At 45.3% G+C, this 15,200-nt stretch overlaps 1 protein-coding gene across 3 annotated transcripts in view; it reads right to left on the bottom strand.

Moving 5' to 3' along the window:
• Window positions 1–8,037: 8,037 nt before the first annotated feature.
• Window positions 8,038–15,200, bottom strand: part of ARHGAP40 (Rho GTPase activating protein 40) — a 42,935-nt gene continuing 35,772 nt past the window's right edge. For 2 of the 3 annotated variants that reach the window (XM_057414338.1, XM_057414339.1), the window contains exons 10-15: window positions 14,733–14,815; window positions 13,388–13,594; window positions 12,995–13,135; window positions 10,729–10,889; window positions 9,542–9,597; window positions 8,038–8,397 (exon numbers count right to left, since the gene is read on the bottom strand). In XM_057414338.1, the coding sequence (XP_057270321.1) occupies window positions 8,291–8,397; window positions 9,542–9,597; window positions 10,729–10,889; window positions 12,995–13,135; window positions 13,388–13,594; window positions 14,733–14,815 (755 nt within the window). In that variant the 3' untranslated portion in view covers window positions 8,038–8,290. Of the gene's footprint in view, window positions 8,398–9,541; window positions 9,598–10,728; window positions 10,890–11,858; window positions 12,442–12,994; window positions 13,136–13,387; window positions 13,595–14,732; window positions 14,816–15,200 lie in introns of those variants that run through there. The other variant, XM_057414340.1, reaches the window with a different exon arrangement.

Here is a 15,200-nt window from a genome sequence, read left to right as displayed (position 1 = left end):
GCAGACATTCATGCTGGGCGCCCGGTTATAAACTTACTGTCCAACCAAATTAAAAGCAGAGCCAGCTCAGCCCGGCCAGGCAGAGCAAAACTTCCCGGCGGGGGCTGTGAGGAAAGGCAAGAACCCCCTGCCCGGTTAGGCACACACGTTACCCCGGGGAGCTCTCTGAAATGTTACTGAGCCAGAGAACGTTTTTGTCAAGCTCAGAATTTTGATTAGCGAAGCGCTTCTGTTAGCACAGCACTTCACACGACACAGAGAAAGGAAGGTGCTAGCCTTCCACCGGGGAGTAACCCAAGGGGTAACTTCTCCAAAAACGCCAGCTTCCCAGTCCCTGTATATTAACAACAGCCTGTCTAGTCCAACTTTCTGATGCTTGTTTGCATTTTGAATCTGCTCCCCAGATCATGGCAGATGTAGAAGAAAAAACCTTCCTGAGCTGGAGAGCCCAAAATTTCTGTGAGTGGAGCAGGCACAAAGCAAACAACTCAGCTTGTTTCTCCAGCATGCTCCATAGAATCCCTGCCTGGTTTGGGTTGGGAGGGACCTTACAGCTCATCCAGTTCCAACTCCTGCCACGGGCAGGGACCCCTTCCACCGGAGCAGCTTGCTCCAAGCCCCTGTGTCCAACCTGGCCTTGAACACTGCCAGGGATGGGGCAGCCACAGCTTCTCTGGGCACCCTGTGCCAGCGCCTCAGCACCCTCCCAGGGAAGAGCTTCTGCCTAAGAGCTCATCTAATGCTAAATCTACTCCATGCTTCAAAGGGAGATAATAAAACCTAAAACCACCAAGATCTCTGCTTGAATATTCACAGGTGCAAGCAAGAGACCGGTGAATGTTGTTACGCATTCCAGTTGACCTGCTCAATGTCCCACGTGGTTTGTAAAAGGTGTTTTCAACAAATAGCATTAACCCACTTTGTTTCCTACAAGATACTGATTTCCAATATTTTTAACAAGTCCTTTGAAACACGCTGTGATGTGTGTATCTATTGCTTGAATAGGTCTGAGGTCTCAGGTGCAAAACACTGCCTGGGGCTACATGCCTCTCTCCACCAAGAACTTGATTAAAAGAAAAATTCAGACCAATACAGAGAACACCAATTTTACTGTTACATGAAACAGAACTGTTTGGATGAGAGAGCAGCACCATTGTCTCCCTTTTGCCATATACATCTCCAAATCCTTGCTCAGTGAAAATAGTTCAGCAGGGAAATACAGAATTTAAGAAGATTTGGTTTCTCAAATGAGCCTTTAATTTGACAGACTTAAAGCTGCATTATTCTCCACACTCCTGACTGACCTTGCCTGTGTTCTTTTCTTCAAAATGAGCTCTCTTCCATGCAAAATCTGCCACACTGCCTTATTTATTATTGACCCGTCACAATTTGGAAACATAGCTTAAAATAAATGAGCCTGAATGCCACGGCTGTAGAGTTATTAAACTGCCTGGCACTGAGGAAATTGCTTTTCATAAACATCCTGAGCTCCTATGCTTTTTCCTTAAAGTGTTTAATACAGCAACAGTCCTAGTTCATGTGAATCAGTCTGCAAACTGAATTGCTAATGAGAAGGGAAGATGTATTATTGTTCAATATTGAAAGACTGGAGTTAGAGGACAGACCAAAGAAAGGAGTTGCACAATATACAAATGCCATTCTTTTGACTTGCTGTCACTTGATGCATGAGCTAATCAGTGAAAGAAAATGCCTCCACTTTCTCAGTAGGTGAGACAGCACAGAGGATGTTTCAGGTCTCTTTCATCACTGATCCCAAATCTCACTGCCAATGCTAGCATCCCTCTGCTGTTGTCTGCACACATACCTGCTATCTGGCAGTACAGATACTAGCAGGTGAACAAAAATAAAAGTGATTTCCAGATTACTCTTCAGAGAGACAGAACCACAATATTCTTTAGTTATTAGTTCTCTATTTAGTGTCTTCCCTTGGAATCATTCAGGCATTTCCTTTCCATGCTAGCACTGCCTTAGGCACCTGGAAAGGAATCTGAAGGGTAAGTGCTCCAGTCCATGCAGGTTTGTTTGGAAAACCAGACGCATTGTCCAGATGAATGGCACATGAAGAGCATGCTTCCCTGTACCTAGTCACCAAACCTAGAGAGATTTGTTAGGGATGCCCACACAACATCTCAGCAGATCAATTCCTCTGTCAGGGCAGACTGCCTCTGCCCCACCACTGCTATTGCACACGATACACCAAAGCTGCAGTTTGAAAATGCTCTTTACGCCTCTTCAGTGTGAAATGGCTGGAGCTGCAGCTGGACAGGGAGACGGTGGGATACCCTGTCCTACCTGCATGCTCAGCAATCCCCCTCCTCAGTGTTAAGAATGCACCAGTGCAAGGTCCTGCCCCTGGATCGGGGCAATCCCAGCACAATCACGAGCTGGGGGAGACTGGATGGAGCAGCCTGAGGAGAAGGACTTGGGGATGTTGGTGAGGAGAAGCTCCCCATGACCCGGCTTCAGTGTGTGCCTGAGTCCAGACCCCCCCCCCCCCGTGTGTGCTGGGCTGCACCCCCAGAGCGTGAGCAGCAGCTCAGGGAGGGGATTCCCCGTCTAGTGGAAGGTGTCCTTGCATGTAGCAGGGGCTGGAACTGGGTGAGCTTTAAGGTCCCTTCCAACACAAACCAGTCTGGGATTCTATGATGTGTGTATTTGTTGTGCCACGTAATCATGCTACTCTTCAAAACAAACCTGGACAGTCTCTGTTTACCTCAATCTCACCACCTAGGATTCCAGACAAGAAGCAGGTTGGTGAATCTATTTCCTACCCATACATCCAGTGCTCCTTAACAGGCTCACAGGTATTGTAGATTTGAAGGGACTTTGAAACCTGACCACTTTAGCCTGAGATAGAGATACAGTAGCAGAACCACTCTCCTGCACTTCAATCTCTACACAGGGCTCGGATGGAAGCGGGAAAAAGTCATCCTTCTCACCTGTGATAATCAATGTGATACCAAGGAGGCGCCTTTACATCAGACCTAGAAGCAACGATGAATTTTCCAGTCCTCATCCCATTTTGAAGCCCAGCAGGACAAACGGATGAAAAACAGCATCTGAAAACACATACAAATCCTGGATCGTCCTGAGTCCATTTAATGGTGAGTTTGCACCTACATGATGGTAAAATGAGCAAACACTGTCTGCCATCTCTTTACAAGATGTAAAAGCCAAGTGAATCCTTTCAGTAATGAATTCTTATTTGCAGTGGCTTTAAATTGAAGGAAATGAGCGTTTCTTTCTCCTCTCCAAAGAACGTGCGGAGCCCCCATCGGGGTTGCTATGCAACCACCTCCTGCACATGGCTGATAACACTCTCCGCATTATTTCCCCGCCTGACTGCACCTTCAGAACAAAGCCGGCCTAATGAAGCTTTCAAATGCTCTTAGCTCTGCCTTTAACAGTTCAACACGGGTTTTCTTTGCATGTTTGTGACAGTTACATCCCTCCAGCCAGTGGTGTTTCCGGGGCTGGATGGAGGAAATGCCCGACGGAGAGCGATGGACAGGATCAGAGAAGAGCAGCAGAACACCCAACAGATACAGCCGGCCTCCAAACCGAAGGGCAGCCACCATGAAACAGGCAGCGATGACGAGGCCCTCCCGAGCATTGAGGCACTGTTACTACAGACCGAGCCAGGCGTCCTCCAGTTCCCATTTACCCGTCAGACATAATACCCTTACCATACCACAGCTGCTTGTGGGTGTGGGTACAGCAAGGACAAACCTCCCCACGGGTGTACGTGAAAAGGGACAGGATGAAGACGACTCACCAAGTCAGGCAGTACCAGTCCCTTAAAGCCCTGAGGGACTGTTTTTTTAAACAATCTGTGAAATAAATGTGACTGTGCTTTTCTTACACAGCATGGCTTGAACCTGCCAGAGGGGAGACTGAGATGAGCTCTTAGGCAGAAGCTCTTCCCTGTGAGGGTGCTGAGGCGCTGGCACAGGGTGCCCAGAGAAGCTGTGGCTGCCCCATCCCTGGCAGTGTTGAAGGCCAGGTTGGACACAGGGGCTTGGAGCAAGCTGCTCTAGTGGAAGGGGTCCCTGCCCGTGGCAGGAGTTGGAACTGGAGGAGCTTTAAGGTCCCTTCCAATCTAAACCATTTTATGAAGGGAACTTCCTAAGTGATGATATGGTGATTTTTTTCACCTATCTGACCCTCTTGGTTGTTCATACTTGCCAGGCTGGTGAAGCTGAAGGTGTGATTGTCTAGGGGATAAAGAAGGAAAAGAGAAAGAAACCAATAGAAATGGAGGGTGGTGTTGTCCCTGTGCAGGTGTTTTGAGTTTGTTTTGCAGGGGTTGGAGGAGATGCAGATACATACAAGTTCTGCTGGCCTCTCCTTGCTTATTCCAAACCTTGCTCTTGGCAGGCTGCAGTAGAAATGTGCTTCAGTGGCTCTCTGTCCTTTGCAGGCTGAAGACCAGAGGCCGATTCCCCTTGCTTGCACCTTTGGCTGGATAACCCTTTCCATGCCAGGAGGGTGAGGTGAGCCTTCAGTACAGAACGTACTTTATGTTGGTCCATGTGTGGATGGATGCTTCACGTTGTGAATGAACTGCTTGCTTGTGACTTGTGTTGGAACTGAATCTTTTGAGCCTTACCCACAGTTTGAAAAGTCCTGAGAAGTATGGTTATGTATAACCCACCTGTGTTGTGTCCTGTCTCAGCTCTTTGTACTGCCTGGCCAATGCAGGCAGAGAAAGTTGCTATGATCTGTGCAGATGACTCTGTAGTAAGCCTTCTGTGGACACAAGAGGCAGTCAGAAAGTGTAGTAATTGCCTTTTACTTACAACAAACCAGCAGAGCTTGCTCAGGGTTTCAAGAGAGACAATTAAAGATATTGCATTGTTTTCTTCAAAAGGAGAAATAGACCTGGGGGTTCCCTAATGGCCCTCATGATCCTGCACCGAGCTTTCAGAGTGCCTTGTTGTGGGTTGCATTTATTATGAGCCACTTATTATCCCTAATTATTTAGCAGGGGGGAGGTCTCTCGGTAACAGGCAAAGTTGTGCCTTGATGAATACTCAGCTGTCTGTGTTTAAGATAAAATTACTGTAATTAACAAATCGATCAACCCTACTTTCACTTTGTCCGGCTGGGACAGAACAAATGGGGTAAGTAAGACCTATTTAGCACAAAGGTAGAGAAAGGGGTTTGCTGCCCTCAGGATACACAGGCTTGAAGGGTTGCTTTTGTGGTTGTTTTTTTTTCCCCACACAGCGCTTTTCATGTTAATGTCACATAATTGTCTTTTGTTGGGTAATTTTGTCTCCAACAAAAAGCATTCGTGCTGCACTTTCCTCAGCCCAGCACAACAGAGCCAGTGCTGAACAGGCAGGTGGGTTGTTCTGTTATAACCTAAACCCTGAGCAGGGCTGGGGTGGATCCCCTTGGTGCTCTGCTCTTCTGTGACTCTTGTCCCAAGCCCCTCTCCAGCTTTCCTGCAGCCCCTTTAGGCACTGGAGCTGCTCTCAGGTCTCCCCTTGAGGAGCCTTCTCTTGTCCAGGCTGACCCAGCCCAGCTCTCTCAGCCTGGCTCCAGAGCAGAGCTGCTCCAGCCCTCGCAGCAGCTCCGTGGCCTCCTCCGGACTTGCTCCAACAGCCCCACATCCCTCTTGTGCTGCTGCCCCAGAGCTGGATCAGGGCTGCAGGGGGGTTGCCCCAGAGTGCAGTATTTACCATGATAGTTTATTTTCAGCACTAATGAAACTGGATCCAAGCAGTTTAACCACATTTTTATTGTTTCACTGAATAAATGGATTTTAAATAAAGCATTAAAAAATTGTAAAAAAGTTATTAAAAGCCAGCATTCAGAAGTAGGTTGCACATCAGTGAATGAAAAACTCATATTTACTTTTTGGTACAAAGATAGGAAAGAAAAATAAAAAAGCATATCCACCATCTGGAAAGAGATAGTTTTTTTCTTTTTTACATTTCCTTCCATGTTTGAGAATTGATATTTGTCTTGTGAGAACCTCTCACCAACCTGGTTTTCACAGCGCTGATTCACATTGTTTGGTGTTGAAAAGAAATCCCACTCACTTGTTGTTTACAGCAGCGGTGATGTAGTGTTTCCCCCTCATGCGCATTGGAAGCCAGTTTGCTTAACAGAACATCCAGCATATGAGGCATATAAGAAAATGCAGTGTTATGTGATTTGCAGGGATGTAATTTAGCTTACGAAAGATCTCTGAGCTTACACTGGTAGCTTTATGATTGGGTATTTCTTACAGTATCACATCTCTGGCATTCAATCTTTGCTAAGCTTCAACACTGCAACAAAGGCTTCCACAAGTGATGAGTGAATAGGTACTATCAATTTTTATGCCTGATTTTAAAACAGATTGGTCTTCCAAGAGACACAAATCAGCCATCCTCAGGGACAGGAATCGGGTCCTTTTGGGCACAATTTTATCCCTGTAAAACAGAGGCACCTCAAGAAGCCTTGACATTGGGGTTCTGGGTTGGGAGATGGGTTCTTTGCAAGTTTCTATTACGGGTACTTAAAAAGACAGCTGTGAAGAGGATCTCAGCACACAGTGCCATCTGCACCATCTCAGCTAAGAAAAGTAGACTAACACTTTAATATATGCATCATTTCAAGACATCAGCCCCACTCACTCACACAACATTCACAACAGGTAAGGAAGAATATGGGTTACGGTTCACCTGTTCCTCAACCATGGAGAGAATTTAACCAAACTACAAAATGAGGTTCCCTTAGAATAGAAACTGGGGCTTTGAGTTAATGAACAGGGGTAACTATACTTCAACCTGGGGGGGGGGGGGGAACAGAGAAGGGGAAGTCCAGACTGCAATGGAAAAAAAAACATTTAACAAAAGAGCTAATACTGGAGACTGTCACCAGTGCAGCTAGAATCTGACAAAGGAAATATTTTGAGTATACACTTGCCGGGCAGCCCTGCTTCTGCCATGTGAATAAATATCCAACAGTGTTTAAAACCAGTATATAAAAAAAGATGTTGTGATTTTCAGAGATGGTGCATGTTCCATCCCCTGGCACTGCACAGGAGGTTTCCTCTCATGAGGTATTTCAGTATCACCACAAAGGAAAACAATACTTCTGCACGCCTCTTCCACAAGTGCAGTCTGATTTGAGGTCGTGTGATGGTTATGCAGTGATGTGAGATGCAAGCATTCTGCTCTGCTCTCATCTCTCCAGACCACTGCACTGTGTGGGATGAAAACCTGCACTCAGAGTGGTGAAGGCTCAATTCAGTACCCACTGTGCAACCAGACACAGTGCAACCAGACACTGTGCAACTTTGAGCAAAGCAGAGACCTCTTTGTTCAGCCACTGCACATCTTAGGGGTTCTTTGATTTGTCTTTAAACAGACATGTTCACGGACAGTCTTCCAAAAAGAAGTCCAGTTTCTGTGGCCAGTTCAGACTACTGACCTCCAATTACCTCAGAATATTTCCTTGGTTGTCTGTTGATATATAGGTTGTGCATCAAAATAAATGTGATGGTTTACCCTCATCAGTGGTAACCTATGCGTTTGGTTTTGCATCACCAGCAGAGCTCTATGGGACAGGCACCTTCTATCATGCACACTGTGCATTTCAAAGGCTGCTGTCCATCCCATACTTTTTCTCCAAGGTTGTTTTCTTGAGTTGCCTAGATGTATTGAACGGTAGCCATTAAATACAGGATGTTGGCTTCGCATCCCCTCTGGCTATTTTGGAAACATCTTTTTTCATTCTTCAAAGAACGCAAGAGTATCTTATTAGTGAAACCCAGACTCACAACTTTTTCTGGCGATATGCAACAATCGACAGTGGCTCTCACCTATTGGGATGTCATTAGTACCGCTGCAGCATTTGACCCTCTCCTCTAAAGTGTGGGTGTGATCAAAAGAGAAAGCAAATCCAGAAGAAACAGATTACTTCCACCACCTTCAGGAGGTCGTTTCTTCTGTTCCATCCTTGCTGCACAATCACTGTAGCTTTCTTTGCAGAGTTTGGGGGGGGGGGGGGGGGGGGCGGGGATATTTTGTTTAAAAATAGTCATACCTCCTGCAAACCCTGCTACATGAAGATAATGCTGCTCGTTACCGACACCCCTGTAGCACATAGGGTAGGGTACTCACAGCCAGCTGTCATGGAAGTGGTAAATAAAGCTGGTTTTCCTTCAAAGACACAAACATTGTCCAGTCTGTGACAATACCAGGAACATCTATATGGCTTTTCCACACCTTCCAAAACTTCAGCAGAACGCTTCATTTTGCTCATGCTTTCCTTAAAACACCCGAGGATAAGATGGATTTTGCTTAATTATCCACTCAGCATGGGGATTGATGTAGTACAAGTCTAAGAGGTAAGTGTCTGGGTCCAGGCAATGTTCACCTATGAAAAATCAAGAAAAAAAGCATTTCTTATATCCTTAGTCCTATAGTTGCTAGTTTTTGTTGTTTGGTTTTTTGTTTGGGTATTTGTTCACATTAATTTCAATACCACAACCATTCAGAAGTTTTTCTACAGATCTGGAAAATTTCTCATTATTTATGTTTAAATGAATGTACATGTCTTAAAACTCTGCTAAGCCTAAGCTTTGACCTTTGTGGAAAGACTCTCTAACATTAATACTCCATAACTTTAGCACCTGAAAACCATCATGAAATATGCTAGTGATCAAATCCAGAGATTGAATTGTTTCCAATGATTGAGCTTTTCCTCTATGGATGCTACTAAGAGAAATACAGAGAGGCAGCCAAAACACTACAGTAACCAACAGCCTCCAGAAGCATCTGTAACAGAGCATAAGAATTCCTTCCCATTTCCAGACACCCCTAATCTGCTGCTGCAATCACATTATTTGAGTCTCCTCCCCACTTGATGACATTACGCTACTGACAAGGGGAAACTGGTGACTAATGAACATCAACTTGTTTAACCACATGGTCTGAGAAACCTCCACCCAAGTTAGTACAGGCTCTTTTATCAGGAAGTGGGTAGAGGCAGACAGGATTCACATTTGGTACAGATGCCATGTGCCAGCCTGCCATACTTAATTAAAGCCCAGATAAGAGGCACAGAATTAAAAGCCTAGTCGCATAGGATGAAGTTTCCCTTTACACCTTCCTGGACCCCTTCCACCAGAGCAGCTTGCTCCAAGCCCCTGTGTCCAACCTGGCCTTGAACACTGCCAGGGATGGGGCAGCCACAGCTTCTCTGGGCACCCTGTGCCAGCGCCTCAGCACCCTCACAGGGAAGATTTATCTTTTCCTTTGGAAGTCCAGGATTCAACCTTCCCACATACTTGCACTGTAAAGGCTTTGCAGAGCAGGCTGGAAGACATATGAACTATCAACCAAATTGCTCTGGCAGGTGCTGCTTGCTGTGACTGGAGTTGACCCATGCTTGTTCAATTGTGTTCTAACTTCTGAAGCCCCACTCCAAATCTCATCCTTTTTATAACTCCTTCCTAAGACAAGTTAAGCATAAATACTGAGTATCAGAGTCCTTATTTTCAGTTACCACTCAGACTTACCAATATTGCCTCCCACTTCATACAGGAGCAAGTTTGTGCACTCCATTGAGTTGTTACTGCAGAGAGAAAAAACACACTGAAGTTAAAGCTATGCAAAAATCAGGCTAGGTAGTTTAGCAATGTTTCTTCCAAATGAATTGCTTGTGGCTCAGAGGCCAGCAATGGTCAAGGAAGTTACAGGCTTCAGAGACCATTGCTGATTGTCCTAACAGTGCAGCTCTTGACAGACCCAAAATTGGGAAAAAAGAAAACAAAGCAGATATTCCTCACTAGTAAGAAGAAGCACATTATATGCAAACACTGACTTTTCAATAGGTAGACAAATGGCATTAATACCAAAATTCACTGGCAACATTCCTCTAGAGCTGATGGCCTGTTCAAGAGAAGCTTATCTGCAGGAAGACTTCAGCAGCTGTAGGAGCTTGTTAGTGAGACACCAGCTGACCCATATTCAGCCAGCTTCCCATCCGCGTTCCCTGCCTAGACACCTCCTGGCCAGGGGCACAGTCAAGAGATGCACTAACACTTTACCTACTAAATACAGTCTGCAGGCACAGTGACAAGGAGGGCAGGAATTCTGCTCATTTTAGGGGTTATTTCAGTGATTCACCACTGAAGCAGAGTTTATTTTAGGAAATCCCTATAATAACATGTTGGAAATACTATTCCAGGCAAATAAGTTGCACAGGTGATGTTTTCCTCCAAGAGAGCTAGAGAGAGTTTCTTTTGCAGGGTCAGCATTATTCCACTTCCCCTTCCTCAGCAAGGATGCTGTCCAGCAGCCCAGAGAGAACTACTGAGCTCAAGACAGCCAGAGCACAGTGATGGAATCATTCAATTGAACTAATAGTTGCTTGCCCCATCCAACACACTATTCCCAAAGCTTACAGGAGCAGAGAACAGTCTCCTAATGGCTCCTTGAGCCACTGCATGAGGTTCCTTTAAGGTGAGGTTACAAGGGGCTCTGAGCAACCTGCTCTAGTGGAAGGTGTCTCTGCCCACAGCAGGGATTGGAACTGGATGAGCTTTAAGGTAACTTTTGACACTAGCCATTCTAGGATTCTTTGGTCAGCTCTGCCAGAAAACCAAAACCAGCAACTAGACCACCTAGTGCTTGCTTTTCTTTTTTTTTCCTTTTTTTTTTTTTTTTTCTTTTTAATTTTAAAAGCAGAGAAAAAGCTATTTACCACTTGAGGAGGTTGACAGTGTTCACAATATTCCAGCCATGCTGGCACATGTTCTTTTGGAACTGCCTCAAGACATCAGCAGCTCTGGTTGCATTGTTCAAGTGCACTTCTAATGAATCCTTCAGGAGAAGTGAAGCATGGACTTTCACAATCTTGGAAGGCTGAACAAGGCAGGCAAAAAAGAAAGTGTTTAATGAAAGACTTTGGTTGTTATCAGCTAAAACATTAAGTTTCAAATTAGATTGAAGAACGTGAAGAATTACACCAGAATTGCAGCCAGCAGTTCAAAGAATTCAGGTTTCTTTATTATCCCACACATACTATACAATGGAAGCTTATAGAAGCATCAAGGTGAGCATTATAAAGAATTCATCAGTACGTTGGTGTGGTTGGGGGGAAAAACACCATTCTCTATCAGCGTGCGCTGGTGCTCTCTGCTGTTCAAACGCAGCACTGGCACCAGAAGCACCACAAACCTCGTGAAAATAGAATTTGTCAGAATAAATCATGACAAACCGTCAAGTCCTATTTTTTTTAAGACTGTTTTCATCAATTCCTTCATGAAGAAACTCCTCAGACCTTTTGGAGGGAACACCAGGACCCCCCCTGCAGTTCTGATCCAGCTCTGAGGCAGCAACACAAGAGGGAAGTGGAGCTGCTGGAGAGAGTCCAGAGGAGGCGATGGAGATGCTGCGAGGGCTGGGGCAGCTCTGCTCTGGAGCCAGGCTGAGAGAGCTGGGCTGGGGCAGCCTGGACAAGAGAAGGCTCCTCAAGGGGAGACCTGAGAGCAGCTCCAGTGCCTAAAGGGGCTACAAGAGACCTGGAGAGGGGCTTGGGACAAGGGCCTGTAGGGACAGGCCAAGGGGAATGGCTTGAACCTGCCAGAGGGGAGACTGAGCTAAGCTCTTAGGCAGAAGCTCTTCCCTGTGAGGGTGCTGAGGCGCTGGCACAGGGTGCCCAGAGAAGCTGTGGCTGCCCCATCCCTGGCAGTGTTCAAGGGCAGGTTGGAGACAGGGGCTTGGAGCAAGCTGCTCGAGTGGAAGGGGTCCCTGCCCGTGGCAGGGGTTGGGGCTGCAACTTGATGAACTTTAAGGTCCCTTCCAACCCAAACCATTCTAAGATTCTATGAAACATTAAACTGTTTTAATGGGGTCTAATCTGCAGCAAGTTAATTTTGCAGCCCCAAATCCTCTGCAAAACCACTGTACAAGACTGAAACTGTGGGACCAGTGCTAACCAGTCCTAAGCATCGATCATCTGTTTGACTGCCTGAACAGCAGTTACACTCTCTGAAATGACAGCTCCTTCCACAGTGACATGCTGCCTTGACAAGCCAAATTTTAGGCAGATGTCATCTCAGTATCCCAACTCATACAGAAAGGTGGGTGTTATACTGGCTTGTGCACTGGCTCTTCAGGTATTATAGAATGGTTTGGGTTGGAACAGTCCTTAGAGATCATCCAGTTCCATTCAGATTTAAGCTTTCAATGTATTAATTCCACCTGTAGACTCCATCTGGTTTGTGTCCCTAGAGTATCCCAATTGCAGCACCACTGCTATGCAATAGTTAAAATCCAGCACTGCATGAAGAAATCTACAGACCTACCTTACTTAACCAACAGTGGCAACCAAAGGAAAAGGTAGAATGACACCAAGGTTCTTGTCTCAGATTTGATATTCAGATATATCTGGTTGTAGCATCTATTTAAAAATCTGTCTCCACCAAGACAAGGAGGAGTAGAACCGTTCCATTTATCTCTCCTTTTAAGTGGAAAGAACCTTGTCCTCAAACCCTCCCACACAGATCAGCAGAATTGTGGAGTAAAAAGAAAATTAGAAAACAAAACAAAACATGCTTTTATACTGTTGTAATAGCCTAATTTTTTACTTTAGGTTTATGAAATTAAGTCTGCCTTTATTATGGCAGACCCATCTATCTAAACATATGGGAGACCCAAAGCCAGATGAATTCTGCTCTGCACATGAAGTAAAGACCAGCATTTCTGCTTCTGGTCTCTCCCCCCCTCACTTGCAATCATGCGTCATCTTGATAACGCATGATTTTGTGGCATGAAATTTACTTAGTGCTCTTGCTGTTGGGATCAGGTTTTGCCACAACCTATCAAAGAGGGAAGCTCTTTCTCACTGTTCTGCAGATTTTTCTCTCTCTTACTCTTTAAAGAGCAAAATCCATACTGTTTTCAATTCTCATGAAAGGATTTGATACTGTTGTGAAAGGGCTCAGTTTTTCCAAGCCCTAACTCACCTCTGCCTGGTTCTTTTCCACCTTGTCCTTATCAGCATGAACCTTCCGCAACAAATGTTTAATTCGCTTGTCAAGGAACTGGTACCTTTTGCTATTGCTCTCGTTCAGCTTTCTCACTTGAGCTACCAGGAAAGAGGAGACCTGGGCAGTGGAGATGGGAATAAATAGGTTTTAAATCAAGCAGAGATGAGGATGCCATTTAAGAACCTAAACTTTCTGAAGATCCTTAAGTAGACATATCCATATACTTTGAAAACAGTCTGGGAATTCAGCCAGAGACTTTGCCTATGGATATTTAACTCTCAAATTTCAAAGACTATCCTTTCCCCTATTCCAGTTCTAACCAGACTGAGACACTGCTACACCATAGCACAATACACCAGGGCAACTTACTGTCCAAAGCAAATCCTGGTAATGGATCATCATCCGCACGACATCAGCAGCTCCCTCAGCCAGCTGCTTCTCTTTCCCTTCAGGGATCTTGTTTGGCAGTCCCTTGTGCATGAAGAGGTTTGGGGCCATGACTGTGGAAACATTCCACAGGTTCATTTTGTTGCTGTTCTCCCTGGCAACCACTTTGCTGAGGAACTCAAGTAGAGCCTGAAGAGAGGGGAAGAGACTTAAGACATCCATTACTAATAATGCTCAAGAACTACTGTGGCAATTACTGGAGAGATCACTTAGCTAACACTTTCTCTTGATACCTATGAGCAAATCCTATTTTTCCAGCCAGGAAGTTCAGTGGCCAGTTTCTAACATTAGAGCAGCAACAAAAAACCACACCAAGCAGAGATCCAGTTTGTCCAGCGCTCACAAATCAGGACAGACAGCCTGTGGGGGAAGCAGATGAGCTCTTACTCCTTGGCAGGTGGCAGTTTACAACAAGTCCAGTCATAAAAGATACGGAATCCAAAGCTGCCCCTCTTCCCTCCCCCAGGTATCCTCTCAAAGCTATTCCCAGGTATGGAAAAAAAAACCCTTTTGGATTCTCTCTCCTGCCTCATGCCTCCACCAAAGCCAGGATGCATGACAGATCATCTTTGACTGGATTCTGAATTCCAGAGCCTGCAGGGTGGTAACTCAGCCTTGCCTTTATCACCTGGAAGCTGAACTACTCAGGAGAAGAAAACTCAAAGGAAGCAGTAGCATCACCACATTTCTAAAGCACAGAAGGGCAGAGGCTGTGCCCTGCCAGCACAGCTGATCCCATCAGCATCTACTCTTTCAAAATGCAGCAGGTGAAAGGGCTTCAGATGCCTCCTCATCAGAACAGGGAAGTTAGAAGCTTAATAGCTTTTTTGATTTTTTTTTTTAATTGAAACCATCTTTCATAGATGATATTACCATAAACCATTGACCAAAAGACTGAGTTTCTTTCTCTGTACCTTAGCGTGCCCACAGACAATGTAAGACCTGTACGTCTTTCACTTCATACTGAAATGCTTTAACACACTGAAGGGGAAGAGCATGTTTCTGAACAGAATGCTGGATGCTGCAAAACCACATGGAATCCTACTGCTTTTCAGTTTGTACCTACAAGGCAGAGTGCGCTTACAGCTTGCGTTCTCTGCACAGCCTGCTTGCCTGCTCCCCCCATCATAGCTTTCCATTCTCAAGACAGCGAAATAGAACCAAGGAGCATGATGTCTGTTATTTACAAAAACTGATAAGAGTTTCCTTGAATAAAAACCTGGAACAAGATCATGTTTTCCCAGTTTAATCCATAACACGTGGTTACCTTTAGAGTGTTTCTGTTGGGCTCTGGCAGAATCAGGATCAGAAGGTTTAGAGCTTGCAATCTTTGCTTCAGATCTGGAATATCTAATGAGGGAGGGCAACAACAGGAGAGAGGATTCAGGCTTCTGACATTTATTTTGGTTTTGAGCAGGGGAATCCCCCAAGGAATAAGGCAATTACTTCTTGTAGTGTTTGCCACTGGGCTTTGAGGCCTTGTTTTACACAAGTAAATCAAACTCAGCCTGCCCTTTATGAAGTGAACCCCATGTGTTTTAGAAGACAGGCTGATTTGCTTTGGAGTACACAGTCTACCAGCAGTCTGATGCCCTTGAAGGGCATCAAAAGACCCCAAAATCCCCCATGTCTTGGACAAAAGAAGTTGTGCACTTAAACAGTTAGCTCAACATTCAAACCACCTATTGAGGCACAAACCTCAAAATAAGGTGCTTGCAGAACATTGCATTACTCG

The sequence above is a fragment of the Pezoporus wallicus genome, unplaced genomic scaffold (genome assembly GCF_028554395.1).
Source record: "Pezoporus wallicus isolate ANWC-B61680 ecotype Strahan unplaced genomic scaffold, APGP_CSIRO_Pwel_v1 contig_6631, whole genome shotgun sequence".
In the NCBI taxonomy this organism is placed as follows: Eukaryota; Metazoa; Chordata; class Aves; order Psittaciformes; family Psittacidae; genus Pezoporus; species Pezoporus wallicus.
This window is presented reverse-complemented; position numbering and strand designations above follow the sequence as displayed.